This window comes from Ischnura elegans, chromosome 9 (assembly GCF_921293095.1).
Source record: "Ischnura elegans chromosome 9, ioIscEleg1.1, whole genome shotgun sequence".
In the NCBI taxonomy this organism is placed as follows: Eukaryota; Metazoa; Arthropoda; class Insecta; order Odonata; family Coenagrionidae; genus Ischnura; species Ischnura elegans.
This window is the reverse complement of record NC_060254.1, coordinates 35019367-35039559: the sequence shown is the minus strand read 5'-3', so window position 1 is coordinate 35039559 and position 20193 is coordinate 35019367. Positions and strand designations below refer to the sequence as shown.

At 39.9% G+C, this 20193-nt stretch overlaps 1 protein-coding gene across 1 annotated transcript; it reads left to right on the top strand.

Moving 5' to 3' along the window:
• The first annotated feature begins 9744 nt into the window (after positions 1–9744).
• LOC124165990 (jerky protein homolog-like) lies at positions 9745–11253 on the top strand. The gene is made up of 2 exons (XM_046543559.1): positions 9745–10785; positions 11145–11253. Exon 1 carries the CDS (start codon positions 9759–9761, stop codon positions 10764–10766), a length of 1008 nt encoding a protein of 335 aa, XP_046399515.1. The 5' UTR covers positions 9745–9758; the 3' UTR covers positions 10767–10785; positions 11145–11253.
• Positions 11254–20193: the final 8940 nt, after the last annotated feature.

Genomic DNA, 20193 nt, shown 5'->3' with positions numbered 1-20193 from the left:
AGTACCACTGTATTTACAGTCGGCATAAATAAGTAGTACGTACATTTGTGTTAAAATTGCGCAAAAAATATTCAAAAATATGCCTTAGTGAAAAACAAATCAAACTTATAGGGTCCAAAAGTATTCTGCAGGACACTTAAATTGCGTCCAATGAAAATAGCAAGTGATTGGCTGCCAGTCCCTTGTAATGCTAGCCATATATGTGAAAATAATTATGACACCGAACACAAGCATGTCGAAATGTATTCATTACCAGTCTACAGAGAATAAATTTAAAAACACCCACGTCTCATCTTTTGTAGACTACAGCAAAATCGACGATTATAACCTTTCATTTTTCGGTCTTCTGACGTATTTTTCAATAACTCGGCACCAGAGATATAAGTACTTCAGAGAATATGTCTAAAAAGTAGGGAATTCCCAAGGATAAAAATATTTTATCAATCTCACCATCACAAAAAAATTAAAAACATCTAATTGTAAGTCTCGTCTTCGGTAGACTACAGCAAAAATCGACGATTACAGTAACTTTCATTTTTCGGTCTGCTGACGTATTTTTCAATAACTCGGCACGAGAGAGATAAATACTTCAGAAAAGACGTTTAAAAAGAAAACAGCAGACAGACGACTGCAAGAGAAATTTCAACACGCAAAAAATCGAATGCTCCCGGCGGTACATCCACCAGATGAGGTTCAAAAAAGAATGAAAGTTGTTGTTGACTCTAAGAGGATATGAGAAAACCCAAGTTGCAATGGCAGAAGATGCGGCGACATCTGAACAGACTATTTATCGAAAAATCCTGACGATCCAATATTACGATGAGAGTCACTTAATTCTCCATGGATGGCAAAAATACATTCTTTTGCAGGAAGATAGTCAGGTAAGCGGTAAAAGGAGAAAAAAAGACTTAACAATATAATGAACGGGACTAAAGGCCATATTGCGAATTGAAGAGGCAAGAAGTTAATGTCACAATCAGGTAGTTTTTCCAATATGACTTCGTAAATAGAATATCTCGGTTATCTCTTCTAAATTTATACGAATATTTTGAAAAATCACCTGAAGTTGGTATCTAATTGGTACAGCGAAGTAAAGTCATACAAGTAAATATTTGCGTAAAAATGCATAAGAGTTTATCAAAAGTATAAAGGGTCTAAAGGCCTATGACTTATTAAATACGGACAACGCAATATATTTTTAATAATAATCAAAATAATGTACGTTTAAAAATAAGGAGGAACGATAAAACTATTAAATGAATATGTAGGACAATTATATTTCTACGTTAATCAAAATTATTATGATTAATAGAAAAATAAATCGAAATGATGTGCTCTATTAGTCATCTCAAGAGAATAGGGTGGTTTCCTGTTATTTTTTTATTGCCTGAATCGAAAGATTATTACTCCTGGAGTACGTATTTCACGCTTTTAGATTTTTAAGCGCGAAAACGCGACGCGTAAGTATGAATGCCGGGAAATCTCTCCGTGTGACGTCGCTCTGGTTCCTGCTGCCGCAACTGAGGTGACCTTGGGGCGAGGCTATGAGCGCTGATACGACGCAGGCTGCTAGCGGGTAGCTGAGTACCCTGCTGGCTGGTAGCGCTTGGCTTAAATAAGGATTATTAATACCTTATCAAATGAAGAAAACTTTCCGATCTTAGCCAGTTTTAATAAGTGATTATTAAGACATGTTTCCCTGAGGTCTGCGCCTCATGCATGCATTGGTAACCTCAGACGATGTATAACTCCTATTTTCTCCTACAGAAACTAGGTCCCTGTGACGTCACGTGGAGTGGCATCGCATGGGCGCCAATCTGGCCCTTTTCAAATGAGGATAAAAATGGACCATTGCCATTCGTCTAAACCGGTATTTCTAAAACGAAATAATTAGTATATTATGAATACAGTAATGGTGGGTAACGAATCGCAATCAATGCCTTTCGTTTTCTTTGATTAAGGAAACTAACTACCCTATTCAATAGTAGAAACATTCGTGTCGCGGTGCTGAAAAATGATAGCACAAAATGGATCCACCGAGTAATGAATGAGACAGTACTCAGCAGTGTGAGAGAAAAGAGAAATCTTCCACAAACCGACATCATGAGACAACATAGCCGGATGAAAATAATCGTAGAAGGACAAGTGGAAGGGAAGAAGAGCAAGGGATGCCCCGAATGAGTTAAATAGGACAGGTTATAAAGGATGTAGAAGAGAAGAAATACGTCACTATAAAAAGGCTGTCGGATAAGAGAGAGAAATGGAGAGCTGCGTCAAACCTATCTTAGGTTTGTTGATTAATTTTTATGATGTTTTACCATTATAAGATGGTTAAATTGTGCCAATAAAAATGTGTATACAATTGGTTTATACTCCCTCGTTAAGGTTTTAGCGTAATAAAAATGTGAAAAGTATTATTCGACAACCCATCCCCCAAAAGCCATCAACGTTCCACACCATCGGATATTTGACCAGACGCTGCACCGATGTCGAAGAGGCTGGTGTAGGGTGGACACTTTGATGTCACTATGCGAGCGAACATGGCGGGCGTCTGCTGTTGAAGTGTCTCCGGCGAAAGGACAAGGACGGCGACCGCAGATATGTAAGCGCCGAACCCTTTCAGCGTTCATGAAAGCAAGCGAGTGATATACGCGTGCTCGTCCACAAAGGACCACTTTCCTCTTTACACTCCATTTCGCGGCCTGGCTGCTGCTCTTCCGAGCGAGAGAGAAAAATGCAAAACGCCATCCCGGATAGAATGATGTTTTATTTCACTCGTGGTGAATTTTCAAACGACAACGATGGTGCGGCTTAAAAATCGGCGGCGGAAAATGCACCTTGCGCATGCAACGTTATATTTTTACCGCGAGATAAATATAATATTATCAGCAAAATTTTGAGCCGCGGAATTGAATGAGGCGAATCGAGTTTTTGAGCCCCTAAAAGTAGTGGCATGGAGGCATTCATATGCATTAGGAAATACATATGCATTTTTTTATCCCCAAATGCCCCCTAAAAGTGGAGGCATTCATATGCATCAGCATCAGACAGTATGTTAGTGGAAACTCCAGTAATCCTTGGGTGGTTAAAGAAACATTATGGAAATTCGTTAAGCAGATGCAATAAAGCGTTTTAAAAAAGGAAAGAGTTACTGCAACAAGTAATGACAACGATAACGATGTTTGCTTGTAAATCCTTTCGAATCGACTCAGATGTGACGGGCGTAGAACTAATAATGTATTCTTATTCTAGTAATAACCTTTTAAAATAATGTATCTACACATGAAAATTACTATAAAATGGTAAACGCACTCAGAAAAGAGATAAGATCGATGGGAAAATCAAGGGTCCCATTAAAGAAGAGTTCGAGAATATAAATTACCATGGAGATAAACAAAACACTGAACCGTTTGGATATAGTTCAATCGTAGTTCAAGTAGCTAAACAGAAATAAATAGGAGATGATGTTGACCAAGAAGGGATAGCAACGGTATGCAGAGGAAGATCTTAAGGCGACAAGAATTACAAGGGGGACGGATAAAGAAAAAATATATTGAGACGATAAGAACGAAGACAAAGCTCAAATTAAAAATGAACAAGATTAAAGTTTTGTCTGAGTGAGAACAGATATTATTTCCCGTTCATTAATTCAGACAGAAGAAAACAATTTTCCGTTCTACTACTGTTCGTACAAGACTTATCTCTTTTCTGAGTGCGTTTACCCTTTCATAGTAATTTTCATGTGTAGATCCATTATTTTAAAAGGTTATAACCAGAAAATGTATACATTATTAGTTCTACGTCCGTCACACGTACAATTTGCTTCGTTGAACTGTTCAAGCATGAAACAGTGGAAATAAATGTACGGAAAACGCCCGTAGAGATGGATAGGTAGAAATTGGCGAAACTAAGATAAAAAATCCTTCACTATCACTAAACAAAATAATAAGTTAAAAATCCAAATGGGAAATGAATTGCAGAAGTATTGAAAATTATTTAACATAACATAAATGAATACCTCAGTGGTACTGACACTATGTTATTTATATGCTCCTGTAGGCACTTTTCCTACGCACTAAAAATTTGGAATTCAAATAGAACATATCGATATTTTTTTCTCGCTGTGAATATTCATACGGTCAGATATGGAACTTGCATCGGCGACGAAGCCAGTACGCATTATGCCCACCAAAAATTATCATATCCAACGTTCGAAAGGAGTAATTTTATGCATGAAAAGGCGAAAATAGTTACTGAAAGTCAAATTTTCTTTACAAATGCTGATAGATCTTTCGTCAATGGAGCGGCGAGTGTGGGACGAATAGGAGCTAAAGTGTAAATCCAGACGCAGATAGCAACAGAGGAAAAAGGTGAGTGACTGGAGAAAATGATTACATGTTTCAGAAACGAATATTTATTGCCTATTTACCTTTAAAGAATTTGAAACCACAGATGCTGAAGGCAGCAGTGTAGACAAAAGTGAAAGCACCCGAAAGCATATGGAAGCTAGGTGCAGAAGAATATTGGAAATGAAATGTATCTACCAAGTGAGGAAAGGCCAAGAGAGGAGTGAAATTTTTTCTGAAAACATTACGAAATAGATGCAAAAAGTTTATTAGACACATCATGGGACATTATGGTTTGAAAAAAAAACAATTGTCAAAAGGTAGCAACAGCAAAGGAAAACCTAGGATGAAATATATGGAACAGCTGAGGAATATTGTGGAAGATGAGAACTATGCTTAGCGTGAAAAGATACTTCACAAGATAATTTAGCTGAGAGCTCAATCAATCGATTTACATGATTGCTGCCTGGAGATGTTGATTATGAATATAGGGCGGAAAAGGTCATTTAAATTTTCGCAAAACGACAATCGTTGATTTAACTGTAAACATTCAACAGTTTAGCAAAATACTTTTATGACACCTTGATAACCTATCTAAAGGCTTCTTGGAACATTTATCACGTGTCAGAACGTTTTCCGACATTGGAGACTTTACTGCGACATTATTCCAACATTATAAGCCATAATTCGACACGAGTGGCCGTTGAGATCACTAAATCTCAATGAAGACAACTAAAAACAAGGAATGTCGACTAATTGGATGTTTCTACTATTTATCATTGCATAAGAGAAAGGAAACACATAGGGAAAATAGCCCTATCCCGCCTCTCCAGGAGCCTCACTGAAATTTAAGCAAGCGCAGAATTCTAAAATACGCAGCCTGGCCTGAGGATGCCTACATCACAGTAGGTGAAACGTCGCCATCAAAATTAAAACGCAGACGGAACCCGATAATCTACCGTAGGCATTAAATTTCCCACTACCTTCAATAAGTACCTACAGCTATCTTTTGAGTACCTAATGTACATTTATTCAAATAAAATCGAAGTTTTCATAATCAATAATGTAAACATTTTCTTCCTAAAAGTGAATACAATGAACGGCATTAAGTACAAAAAGATTGGGTTAAATAACTTTTGTAGGTAAGTGCTACTGAACAAATTCGGGAAATTTCACAAACAAATAAATATTCCCGTGATATTACTACGCATGTTCTTCCTTCTGAAACTCCAAGTGACAACACACAATGGAGTTAACTCTCATTTCTGGGATAAAACTTACAAATTTAATTCGATTTGCGTAAATATTCACGAAAGTGCAACGTCCAAGATAGTTCATTTCAAAATATTTGAGACTATAAGGCGGCTATTACTCCCAAACATAGGACACTCCGCACTCAAATGATGAACAGCAGCAATAGTAGCACACAACACAGATATGTAGCTAAATTTGCACCCAGCGTTGCAAATAATGGTACGATGGTATGGTATTTGGAGGAGGCGACCGATAGCTGAGGTCATTTTCGTCATGAGAGAAGGGTATGGAAGTAAGGGTGGAGAGAAACACGGCGTCGGCATTAGCCTCCTTTTATCGAAAGGCGCCAAGGGGACCACGGCTTAACGCCCCATGCGACGGACGGAGTGTTGCGCTAGAAATTTCCTCCACACAGCAGGGAGCGGGCAGTCTCTGAAAACTCTTCAACACCGCCGGGATTTGAACCCGAGTCCACGGGTTGGGAACCCAAAACACTTGCCAACACACCAACCCGATATTCGCGCTACAAATGAATCATGCATTAAAAATTCAGAATTAAATCGGAGGTCAATAATCATGATATCGTTAATTAGAATTTCCCATTTCACAACACCCAATTCGAAGGCCACAACACAATTAATTGGAGACGCGGAACCAATTGAGCTAGCTCTCGGAATCAAAGCCGAGCGTCAACTTCATGATATATTTTATCAAGGTCGGAGCTATACCCTTTTTTTCGAGATGATGACGGGTGACCTTGAACGCGCTCGAGGCCCACCCACTCTTCTAGCCAATCACAGAAGAGTGTCAGGTGAAAGTGTGTGTAGGGGCCGCAGCAGGCCACAGTCTCTCTCCGACTTTCTTGCAGTGAACATCGCTCTCCAGCTCGCAGTGTTGCCAAACTTAAACTGTGGTGATAGCGCTCTTACCGCCTCACGTACAGTTATTTCAACGGACTGGCAACGCTGGTCGGCCGGACGGAGGGAAAAGGAATGGGGATCGAGTGGAACAGTGAGGTGGAAGGGGTAGCGCTTCTGATTGGCTACTAGCTCTCTACCGCCCAGCCGCCATCAGTTGGGAAAAAGGGTATAGGAGTTTTATCAGAGTGGGGGGAATAACAGTTTGCTGCGCCCCCTACTCTGATACCCCCTCGCTCTCTCCCTCTCCCCCCACCACTAAACTATAGTACCTCCGTAAGATATTTTTTGAGATGCGGTAGTTGAAATCATACACCCTGTGTTTGCTATTAAGAAGTTCTATTAATATCATTGTTTAATAATTTTTATTTAACTAAAATAATTTCATTTGAGAAATCCAATATTCTTTAAAATAAGCTTTTCAAATTTTGCCGCCCCCTAAAATCAGTCTTCCGGGGCACGTGCCCCCTGCCCCGTCCTGGTTCCGGGCCTGTATTTTACACATTAGTTTTATTTCCCCTCGGGTGCCGGCAATCCCCCAACTTCCTCTTTCTCCAGGAAATCGTTATGCAGAAGAAGCGACACGAACCACATCCATCTCTCTCTGCGTCCCGTAACAGGCGGGTCGTATATTCCTCATTCCGCGTGGATACTAAAAACCTGCTTCTGTCACTCCCTCTGCAAATCTCTCGAAAGAAGTTGGGCCACTGGCCCAGGTGGCTTCCTTCTTTCGCCGAATACATTATCCTTTCCCACTAACCTCTTTCCTTCCTGCCCGCCTTTACCGTCTTCATCTCCCACATATTAATTCCAATTCACCTCATCCCTTATGTTTTCAAACAGGATGCGTGACAGGTTTGAAAACGTGGTCCGAAGATTCTTATGGTCGGCGAATTGAATAATAATCTAATATTATTTATTTGTGGATGATTTGATTAACAAAATAGGCTAAGAAAATAATCCTTTCGAATAATTACAGGTTTCAATATTATTATAAAACTAGTTCAGTAGCGCCGACTCCATGGGGGCTGGCTCAAAAATTCGTTATGGGTGTGAGGAAAAAATGTTTCAGACTTGTCGATTTTCCCCGAAGTGTCCAGATATCGAGATTCGAGTTATCAGGGTTCTAATGTTGATCATATTACTCTTCTAAAATACTTAAAAAACTTAAAATCACTACCTATAAAATTTCCCGGGTCAAGATCCCCGGTTTGGGCACCCCCAATATTTTTTGTAAGTCGGCATCCCTCAATTAGATACACCTTATTATTTCAAACAGAATGCATGACATGTTTGAAAACGTGGTCCAAAGATTCTTATAGTCGAAGGATTGAATAATAACCTTGTAGGTTGCTGATATGATTAATAGGCTGAACATATTTCTCTTTATTATAACTACAGTAGAAGATCGATAATCCGGAAATCTATTTAACGGAATGATCTAAACAACGGAAGGTTTTCCCGGAGTTTTTCAAAATTTCTATTTTTTAAGTTGCATCGCCGAAAATATGGCTATCTAAGTGGTTAAATCGCCGTCTCAGAGCCTGGCTGTCTTCTCGCTAATCCCAAGAGATATAGTCAACTAATTTGCCGTTATTTTCTGTAAAATATTTCATTTCGTGATCCGGGATCCCTAGATGTAGTGATTTCGCGCAAAAGATTTCACGGAATCAACGTACCATGTATATTCCTCGAACTTTCCGGACTTCAGTAGAGGGATGAAAGTGGATTGAAGTTTACATTGTGCGCGCCGCACGCCCAAAATTACTTCAAATTAATCCGAGGAGATTTGCAGTTAAAATAAAACTGTAAGGAACATGAATGATAACTGCTTATTTTCTTACGATTGCCTTCTTTTTCACTCAATGAGCTCCGACCGTCAGGAAGAGGAATTCTATCGACGTCTTTAATCTGCATGCGCTCATTTTGCAGCAGTGAGAATCAACGTATTGCTTAAAACACATTTTTTCAGCTGGCATATTCCCTGGTGAAAGCACTATTTTCCGATCAGAAATTTGCCTTTTTTGAAAATCTACGAGCGAAATTACCAGTTGCTTCAATCGCGGGAGCCCTTTAGTAGTTTTAATATTGGATATGGCAATCCCTTTTCACAAGTAGATGTTCTCAAAACATATTTAACCCTTCCTAATGACCCGCGGTTGAACCTGAGATTGCGATAATTAAATCCAAGAGAAAAATGAAAGGCCACCATGCATTGCATTCTCGAGTTGGTCGTTGGGCGGGCGACCCCCGCCGCGAGGCCCTAAGACTCTCCCTATGAGTCATGCGGACTGGTCGAAAACGTCGACTGCACCACTCCACCCTTCTCCCAAAGACATTGTATTCGCCGCAGGTCAAAAATGACTCACAATGTCCCAATGACACGCCTTGTCGGTCACGTGAAATAGTTCTCGCAACATAATGTAACTCCGTGGGTCTCGTTGTCAGTTCTTTTCAGCTTCAGTAACAAGGCGTTTGCCATCAGATAGCGTTGTGCAGTTTGTGTCGTTAAGTGAATAACCCTGCAATAGATTGATTTTCATCTCTATTGGTCATGGAAGCAGCGATCGGATCCAAGAGAAAGAGGAAAACTCTCTCCCTTCAACAAAAAGTGGAGTTATTGAAAAAATTGGATCGAGGTGTTAGTGTGTTAAAGCTTCGTGAGGAGTATGGTGTCGGGCAATCGACCATTTATGACATTAAGGGACAGAGAGAAAAACTTTTGCAGTTCGTTTCGGAGTCTGACTCGTTGGCCGGAATTTCCAAAAGAAGAAATATACGGGGGCCGAGTAACAATGAAGTGGATAAGGTGGTATACGAATGGTTCCGGCAGCGACGAAGTGAAGGAGTTCCAATTTCCGGAGGAATAATAATGGAAAAAGCTAAATATTTCCACAAGGAATTACAAATCACGTCACCGTGCGAATATACGACAGGGTGGCTACAAAAATTTAAACAGCGCCATGGCATTCGATATCTGAAGGTTACCGGAGAAAAACTGTCAGCAGATCACGATGCTGCGGAAGATAACGTCAATGAGCTGGCAAAGTTGGTGGATGAACATAATCTTTCACCGGATCAGATTTACAACATGGACGAGACTGGATTGTTCTGGCGCTGTCTTCCCCGAAATACGTTCGTTTGCCGCGATGAAAAGACTGCGAGCGGAGCGAAAGAATCAATGGAAAGGGTCACCATCGCAGCCTGTTCCAATGCTGCCAGGAGCCATAAATGCAAGCTCATGGTCATCGGTAAAAGTGCAAAACCACGCGTATTTAAGGGTATACACCAGTTTCCTGTGATTTACAGAGCCAATAAGCGAGCTTGGATTACGCAAGAATTATTTAAGGAATGGTTTCATACTAACTTTGTCAAAGAGGTCCGAAAAAATTTCAAGGCTCTTGGACTGCCTGAAAATGCAAAAATTTTATTGTTGTTGGACAACTGCCCTGCTCATCCTCCAGCAGAAACTCTCGTCGAGGAGAATGTTATAGTGTCTTTTTTGCCGCCGAACTGTACTGCTCTAATCCAGCCACTTGATCAGGGGATAATAAATAGCCTTAAGTGTCACTATCGAAGTGAAGTTATGAAAAATATCATCAACCGTGACACTGCTTTCTCCTATGAAGAATTTAAGAAGGAATTTACCCTTAAAAATGCAGTATGGTGTATTGCCGAAGCGTGGGATAAGGTTACTCCCCAGGTTTTGAAAAGATGTTGGAGTAATTTGCTGCCGGATTTTCAAAACCGCTGTGAGGAAACTGACGACATACCAGAATTTGATGGCTTCCAGGGTCCGTCGAATGATCCCGTTTCTCATTTTATAAATTTTGTGAAAGAGCTGGATGCCGACATAAGTGATGAAGATCTAAAAGAATGGAATGCCTGCGACAATAATGCCCCAGTGTACCAAAGCTTGACCGATGGAGAGATAATGGATGCAGTCACGGGTTCGACAGTTGATGAAGACGTGACCGACAGTGACTGCAGCTCTGATGAGGAGAAAATTACTACGTCGGACGCAATCACTTATGCAGAAAAACTCATAAAGTACTTGGAGCAGAGGCCCTCTTCTTCCAACGATATGGAGGTATTACACATGCATAGGTTGAAAAACAATTTAATACAAGAGAGACGCAGCCGCTGGAAACAGGTCAAACTTACCGACCTCATGAAGAACGCACCAACAACCAAGTGCGCGGATGTTGCTGCCACAGATACTGCGTGCCACTCCACCCATGGCAAATAAATATCCAATGGACGTAATGGTAAGCAATTTTTTCAATTTTTCGGGATTCATGCCGCTAGGGAACGCGTTGTTTATGAAGTTAATGCCAAGTAGATTTTCCAAAATACTCGCGTTTTCCGCCCTTAAAAGATTAGCTGCGACTATTAATATTAAATTGAAGAATTAACATTCAAATTCGATTGTTATTTACGGTAACGTACTCGAAGTGGGATTACCTCCGATCGGAGGATTTGATAATTACCGATAAATGTATGCTAGTAGTCGTGAAAACGACATGGAATTTGCGATAGCTGCATGTTGAAAAATACGGAGAGGCAAAATGTTGATATTCCAGTCGGATTGTAAAAATATTATTTGCCATATTTATTTCATTTACAGTTGGCCTTATCAAGAGTACCTCTGCGATTTACGGACGAAGAATATTTTCAAATGTTTTGAACCTTTTTTTAATCACAGATGGCAAATAGATATCCAAGATTCTCACCATAATATATATTCAATAAATATCCAAGATTCTCACGCCTTTCATCATGAATTTTATTGAGTTTTTCTTGATCCCTTACTCAGCAATACATCATTTCTGTTGATGCCAATGCACGTTCCGGAAAAAAATATTTTCCGTATTGCAGTGTTGCCTGCATCCAGGGAACAGATCTATTTACCGGAAATATCTTTAATCCGGAAAGGGTCTGGTCCCACGCATTCCGGATTATCGATCTTCTACTGTATATAGTAATAATTTTTTTCAAACAGGACGCATGCCATGTCGATACCTCCACTGCAAAAACGCTCAGCAGTCGCCCACCGAATCAAATCTGCTCATCTAGTAGCCCAACAATACGAATCCGCTCAGCTGGCAGTGTCCGGAACATAACCCCTCATCTCCTATTCTCCAAGCTTGGAGGTGAGCGTTTATGCTCCGGACACTGCCAGCTGAGTGGATTCATATTTTTGGGCTACTAGATGAGCAGATTTGATTCGATGGGCGACTGCTGAGCGTTTTTGCAGTGGAGGTATCGATGTTTGTAAACCTGGCACGACGATTCTTACACTCGGTTAATTGAATAATAATCTCATTATTCTTCTTCGTGGATGATTTGATAAACGAAATAGGCCAAGAAAATAATTATTTCGCAATATTTCAATACCACCAAAATTCTTCAAAAAGTTTGCAGGAACGTAATAAATGAAAACATGGTTTATTGAGTCTTATGGTAGCAGAACTTAACGATAATGTGAAATAAATTCCATGTTGACGATTTGAAACACAACATCAGCTGATGAAATATATATTTCAAACAACATCAATTAACAGACGCGATATAATGCCAACATCAATAATATTTCATTATCTCGTAGTGCTATCCTTCTTTCTGGGGTACTGGGGATAAATGCGAAGGGCATTTTCATAAATTGTAGCAACTAGGAAAAAATCAATACAAAGCTATTTTGTCACACATCCATTAGCGATTTTTTCATTATTGAGATTAAACTGGTTAATATTGACAAAATATTTTTAGGTTTACTGAAATAAAAATATCAATGTAATAAGTTATAGCAAATTGAATAATGTACTACATAAGAGTCGATACATCGGCCCACACTTTCCGCCCGAGCGGCAAAAGCCGATATATCGGCGTGCCGCACTAAAATGGTTTAGTAATTACTTTTTACTCATTCACAGCCATCGAGGATGTTTTTGGGGCAATACGTGACACTATTTAGGGAAGCGATGAATACCTTCAGAAACATTAAGTCATTTATCAAAAGAATTCATAAAGTTCAATTCATAGGATGAAAAAAGGGTCAGAGACAGCGGAAACACCTTTTGTTAACAAAGGTGGAGTTTAACTTGGCGGCCTCAATTCGAATGAACGTTTTTTGTAATTTCTCCACGTTGTTTTTGGCCACGTTAGCAATAGCCACATGGGAATCGTTAATTGGCTTACACATCAAATCACGCATTAGTACTTACTAAAAAAATCCCTTACTCCAGAGATAAAAAATATCATGTTACGAGATCCTGACTCAATTGATATGTGTGCGAATCTTGACGCATAATATTTCTAAACCCGGAAGGGAATACGCCAAAAAGCGAGAGAACGCATAATTTACGAACAGAAAGTATCCGATAACGAAACAAGGGCAATGAAATCAAATTTAATAAGGAGTTCTGACAGATGTATCGACGTAAAATGACATACTATAGCTACGACGGGGAAATTCGACAGCCAATTATTTCAATGCAAAGAAAATAAAAGAACGAAGGTCCGAAAAAATCCTTCGATACAACGCGGGATGGCAAAGGGCGCAGATATTACGATGGTGGTTGCTTGCTACAGCCAATCACGATCGACCATGCATCTGACACATCTCGCATTGAACTTCTATTCAATGCAGTACGTATTTGCATCGCACTGGGCCTTACTAGGAGCATGGTAATCAGCGACTGACGCACATGAGGTTCAATATCACAATGAGGTACTCTGGTGAAGCATCCTCACGGCTATGAACGCATAATATCACCATTCCTCCCGATAATGCCCTTGCTATACCTGCATCTACGTAATACCCTGCGAGCCACTTCTAGGGTGTTTGGCAGGGCGTGATCAATCATCAGCATGCAGCGTGCAATAGGATTCCTACATGCACAGCACACGGTCACAAAAACGTTACGCATACTAACAAATTATACTACCACATGCATTCAAAGGCAAAACTTGACAACTAAACATCCAGGTTTTCTGCCAACTAGAACACACAAAATATGCTGTTAGAAATAATAAGAAAATTCGGTAACGTGTATTAAGGTATACATAAGTTAGTAGGCTACAACATAAGTCATATAATTTATTTGTGAGTTCGAACGCTGCCGTTATAGTCTCTTATTGATCGTGGAAAAAAAAACATTCTGAATCTGTCTGTTCTACAATCTTTCACTCTTATTTTATTTATATGATCTGACCCACCGTAGTATGTTGGCGCTCGTAAGATATGGCTAACTTCGTCCGAAAATAAACTACTCTTGAACTTACTTATAATATGATTACTATAGTTTTCAAACTACGGTCTGACCGTGATTGCCATCCCAATTGTTGTAAGAGGTGGGTTACACTAACAAGACTTTCTTAACGAGTTTTCACATACTTGGCAGCTCTTCTTTGCACGCGTTCTAGCTCTATTTTTAATCCTTTTACATGAGGATCCCAAACACTAAATGTCATTCGAAATGATATATTATAGTTAGGGCTAGTGTAGGTGGGCTCATTCTGGAAGCGCCAGCATATTCGTTGATCTGAACAAAAATATTCAGTAAAAGGTATAGAACGAGCGTAGAAAAGGCGCACACATGGATAGAGGTAGGCATTCTTAGCACCAATGATGGAATTTCCAATAAAAAAAATCTTCGCCTAGGTTTTGACCCGGATCCCCCGGTTGCGAGGCAGGTATGCCACCAGTAACACCACTAGCTTCCTCCAATGTGAATTTTAGCCTAAGTTTTCCGGCGAAGATATTTGCATCGTAAGTCCAGATAGTGACACAGGGGACGGAAGTCGTGCTTTCTCTTCTACAGTCAAAGAAAAAAACCCGGCACCAGCGCACTTGATTCCGTAAAAAGTCACTCCTTAAATGCAGTACTTAGAAAAACGCAAATCTCTGGGTAACAACAAAATATAGGTAAATGATTTTTTTTCTATCCGACAGTGGGGCGGTAATCACGACTTAAATCTCTAATGCCAGAGTGTGGACTTGAGATTTAAAAAATCTAGCTCGGAAAACTAAGGCTGAAATACACATTGGAAGTAGACGGCTAATTGCTGAGACTATTGGCATACCTTAACGATAAATGGGACATGATCTAAGTTCAATTCCCGGCAAAGCCAAATGATTTTCTCATTCTGAAATCAATTCGAGGCGTAAAATATTTACACCAGAGCAAGTGACTGCGAGCGAAGTTAGTTATTTCATGCAGAATAAAGGAACTATTTTTTCATTAGTAAATAAACGATTATCAGTGAAACAGATCCGCAATTGAATTTCCTGAAGCACACGCGTGACAATTGAGGTTCATGACTAGTAGTCCAACACCTCTCTATCAATACACTCCTTGGCGGCTGACGGGGTAGTTGTGCAGATACAATTCAACGCCCAACTGCTCTCTTTTCTTTTATTATATCAACAGAAAAGCTACTATTTCCTTGGTTACCTAACATTAGTTTCCCTTTAACAATATTGTCATTTTTACCTTGTACGAAGAGAAAATTATCATTATACTTCACTGCAATCAAATAACGCATTAAATAGCGTAAACATCAACGGCTATTGAATATCGTTCCAAAAGTATTGGAGAGGGGGGTAAGGCTTTGAAAAAATTTGACAATTAAACAGCATTCAACAACATTTTTAACAGCTTCCAGCACAAAGTACACGACATTTCTGGATGAAATAACTTACAATTAACAAAAACAGTAAGGATTAAAAAGGAGAGAGAAAATTGAGGGGTCCTAAGAGTTGAATCGGAGAAAATACCAAATACTTTCTCAATCAAAATTATTAAGGAAAACACTTTGAGGATTTGCGATTAACATTGATCGAAACTCTTGCTTTTCATTTTGTTTCCAAAGCGCAGAGTGAAAACATTTCGACCTAACATGTGTTGGGAAAACCTGCAGTAGTATCCAGTACTACAAAATCTCGCAGAATACCGTGAACTTTCCGCAGTTGAGGAATTTTATTTTTTTAAACTTGGGATAAAATTACCAGTGAACTTCGGCTAAACAGAGCCAAGCCAACTTCCGCAGCAACCACAGCGTTCGATGTACTTTTTCAAAAGGTTCGCACAAAATACCTACTACAACTCCGTCAAGGGGATCGGATTAGTGTGGTGGCTAGAGTGTTGACTTCCTACTACGTGGGCTCGGATTCAAATCCCCTTGGTGACAGAGATTTTTCAGAGACTGCCGGATCCCTGCTTGAACGATATGCGGAGGATATTAGGCTAATGCCCACGCCGGGTTTCTCTCCACCCTTCCTTCCATACTCTTCCCTCATGGTGAAAATGACCTTAGCTGTGGATCGCCTCCTCCAATACCATACCAAACACTCCGACACTAACTACAACATTTCAAAGGTAATACAAAAGTTATGCTTGTAATAATTTTAGAGACCCAAGGCTACGTATCGGACTCCTCCTTCATTATTACGGAGATTAACATCAGCCAAGGCAATGACGCACTTTCGAAGTTCCACCTCCCACCTTTATGCCTCATTCAGCAACCATTCCACCCCAATCCCATTTCCCCAAAGCCTGGAGCCTCTCCGCAAAGAACCCTCAGAAACGTGCCCCGCGTACAGAACCAAAGGACGTGGAAAGTTCACAACGTGGAAGAGGTGGAGAGGAAAGAAGACTTGAAAAAAGCAGTCGTAAACTTGACCTTTTTCTAAGAACCGGTGGATTCGAAAAAGGTAATGCAAGGCAGAGCTCTATACACTCGGAAGTACGAAGATAATTTGCTCATTTTCGTTCCTTTCTAAAATATTTCCGACAAATTAATAGCCACGTGATGTGGAAAAGGAGATATTAGTTGGAAACTTTTGATTTCTTCAACCTTTACGATAAAGGCAATACACCCTGTCACGCTCTGACAAGAAACTCAAACACCACATCGGATAGACAAAACGATATACTTGAAGGCAGCATTTGATAATATTTTTAACACTTATTCATTCTGAGTCTCATTGAGACTCACTGAGTTCACATTTCAAGCTTTTCCGGTCATTAAGATTATCAAGGAAAAAACTTTACGAAAAAATGCGTCACGAGTTCTAGTAATTGATAAACTTTTATTATGAATGGAAGGTCATCTAGATCATTAAAGAGCAGAGTATAAGCTGTCCTCACCCATATTCCCAGTGGTCAAAACTTTTACCGACAATATGGCTATTCCATGCTAAGTTTTTACCCGATCACCCATTCTATGATAACTTCTTTTTCGCTAACTTTTCAAATTCAAAGTATCTCCAGATAGAAGGCATAAGCGAATCCCGATGTGGTGGTGGCAATTTAATCACGGTGAGATAGGGAAACCATAAAATGATGAATTCACGAAATATTTATTGGACAATTCTTCCAGGGTACTACCTAATAATACACCTTTACAGTAGGTACGAAATCCTATGCCCTGAGTCATCTATGCTTCATTTTAAATCTATTGGATAGCATGGGAATCGGTGAATCCGATCGGTATCCCTAAAAGCTATCGATATTCCTTCGAATACGATTTCATAACTTTAGTTCAATGTGAGCAATGAATGCCGGAATACTTTGACAGACAGATAAACCGTATTAAGTCAGGTTAAGTTAGGTACTATAAAAAGGGCTGAAGAGTTATAAGGAAAGTTAAAGATTTCCCCAGCATGAGTCAAGATACGTCTTTCCCAGTAATCTGAAGTACTATATCTTCGGACGCTGCTTCTTCCTTCACTGCCCCAGCCAAATATCTCGATAACCCATCAAGCAGGAAGCCTTAAGGGCTTCCGGATCGACAGGCCAAGTAAGGGAAGTCAAGGTTATACGCCCTGCAAAACTAATGAAAGAACTTCATACGGAACTTTATGGAGTTTGCTGGAAGCAAATAAGGAATGCCTTAAAGCCTCTTCACAAGACAGCCAATTCTGACGAGTACAGAATATCTAAATCAAGTAATAATATCTTTATCCAGTTAAGCCTTAGAGTACTGAAAAGGATTTTCAGTCGAAATGCATTAAACAAGTTGCTGCTTAAGGAAAAACGACACATTTATATTGCAGATAAACTACTGCCAATATTTAATGATATATGAGGCTTCATGCATCTACATCTACATATTATCCCGCGAGCCGCCTAAAAGGAGTGTGGTAGAGGGTGTTAGGACACCAGCCGTTTTCATATAAATAGCAACTGATCAAACAAAATTACGACTAGCGTTTATTAAAGTTCTTTATGGTTCGAGGGAAAAACGAATTCCCATATATATCCGTTCGGCAAAACATCTCTCTTAATTTATCGCTTCTATCGGACCTGGAAATATAGTGTGGCTCTAATATTATGTTCTCCGTGTCGCTCTTAAAGATATCCATTCTCAATTGTTCAAGCAATCTAAGCCTAGCACGAAGCCTCCGAGTCTCCAGCGGCTCCCACCCTAATTCGCTTAACGTCTGGGTAACGCTGTCTGTACGCCAGTAGCAGTCTTTGACGAACCGCGTAGCCTTCCTTTGTATTTTATCCAGTTCACGGATTAAGTCTTTCTGCACCGGATCCCATTCACTCGCTGCATATTCAAGGTGTGGTCGGACGATAGCGCAATAGCACCTTTCGTTTCCTTTCTCATACGAAAATCTTCCCAAAATACGCTTGACGAATCCTAATTTCTTCAGGGCACTGCCACATATATTCCTGATAAATGTTCCCCACGAGGTTATAGTATGAGCCATTACGAGGACAAATACCGACGGAGAAAACGACGGAACACATCAAAAGATAAACATAACAACTTACTCTTAAGGGATCGCATTGAGGCAAAACTACATATTAATCATTGATTATCCGGCCAAATACCTTCAGAATTTCATCAACTGCTGGAACCATCACATTGAAAGCAATGCAGCCACGTGTTCCACACCAAGCAGATATGAACTCTGACTTACCTGCAAGTAAAAATAATCAATTTAGTCATAATAACTATTCACATTATTATAATTATTCACAAGAGGTAATGAAACGCTATTGGGGCCATTGCTCTTTGTCATTTACATTCAGGACTACCCAAATAAGATACGTCATTGTAAGTACAGTGAAACCTGCCTTTAGCGGAACCTGAGTTAGGCGGAAACCTGTCTTATCCGGAAAATTTTGTTGGTCCTGGCGGTCACAATAGGGTTTTACGTGCATTGGTGCCCTCTGTTAAACGGAAACTGTCAAACGCGGAAACGGAATCGATTTCCGGGCACGTGTTTCTTGGTTAAGCGGAATTGCAAAAAAAAAAAATCCATGGACAATTTTTACCGTAAGGAAATAAAATACTAAAAATGCTTTGTAAAGCCATCTCCATAGAAAATAATCCAACGGAACCAGCTAAATGCGTCGCACGTTCACCATGGTCTACGTCATTATTGACTGACATCACGTCGCAGGAGGGACTTATGACAATATTGCATCAACCTTGACCACAGCACTTCCGCGTCTCCCTAAACCTAATGTTAATCCTCCTCCAGTGCCTTATGTCCCTCGTCCCTAATGTAAAGTGCAGTGCGTTTCGTTTCACGTACATTGTATCAAATGCTCAACAATACTCCACCCCTCTTCCCTCCTGCTATCTCCTTTCTTAACCAATCCGCCAAACCATTTTTGCAGCAGATACAAGTGAAGTTGAAGTGTGGAAAGACTCAAGTTTACGAATCAATTAAGAAGAAGGACGAAATTAAGAAAGAATTTGAAAGTGGTAGGTTCTAAGAAACATATTTCTTCTTTTCCCATGCCACAATAGTTTGCAAAACGACACACCATAAAATAATTGTTGTTTCCGTCGATTATTTTAGGCCTTAGTTTACATTCAAAGAGGAAAACGCCTCTCTGCGAATATGAAGAAATAAACGATTTAGTTTGGGAATGGTTTGTGCGGGCAAGATCGAGGAATATTCCAATGTCAGGTCCAATAGTCCAAGAAAAGGTCAAGGAAGTCGCAGTTTCTTTAGGAAAATTGGATTTAAGGCCTCCAATGGATGGTTAGAGAGCTTCAGAGCAAGACACAATGTTGTTTGGAGCAGTGTTGTTGGCGAGTCAAATGACGTTGACATGGAAACCGTGGAGTGGAAATGTAGGGTTCAAGTAAAAATTAAAGATTATCAACCATGTGATATCTACAACGGATATGAAACCGGAATGTATTTTAGGGCTCTGCCGTCTAAATCAATGTGTGTAAAAGGAGACAACTGCAAGAGTTTACATGCATTTCCGAGTTTTATTTATATAAATTAGTGTAAAAATTTAAACAATGATGTTTTATTTACACTAATTCTTTATTCTGTGGGAGGGAAGCACTCAAAGGAGCATTTGACCATTTTCATTTGTGGGAATATGGCAGGGGAGCTCCTAAAGCCTCTTGTCATCCGGAAATCAGCTCGACCACGATTTAAAAACGTTGAAATTGAGAAGCTACCGGTCAAATGGAGTCAGAATAAAAAAGCATGGAACACGGCTTCAATCATGGAAGAGTGGCTTAAAAGTTTCAATGTCGAAATGAGGAGGAAAGATAGGAAAGTCATACTTTTCCTTGACAATGCAACCTGTTACCCTAAAATTCACCTGGCGAATGTGAAGCTAGCCTGGTTTCCGGCAAACACAGCAAGCATCACTTAGCCAATGGATCAGGGAGTAATTAGATCGCTG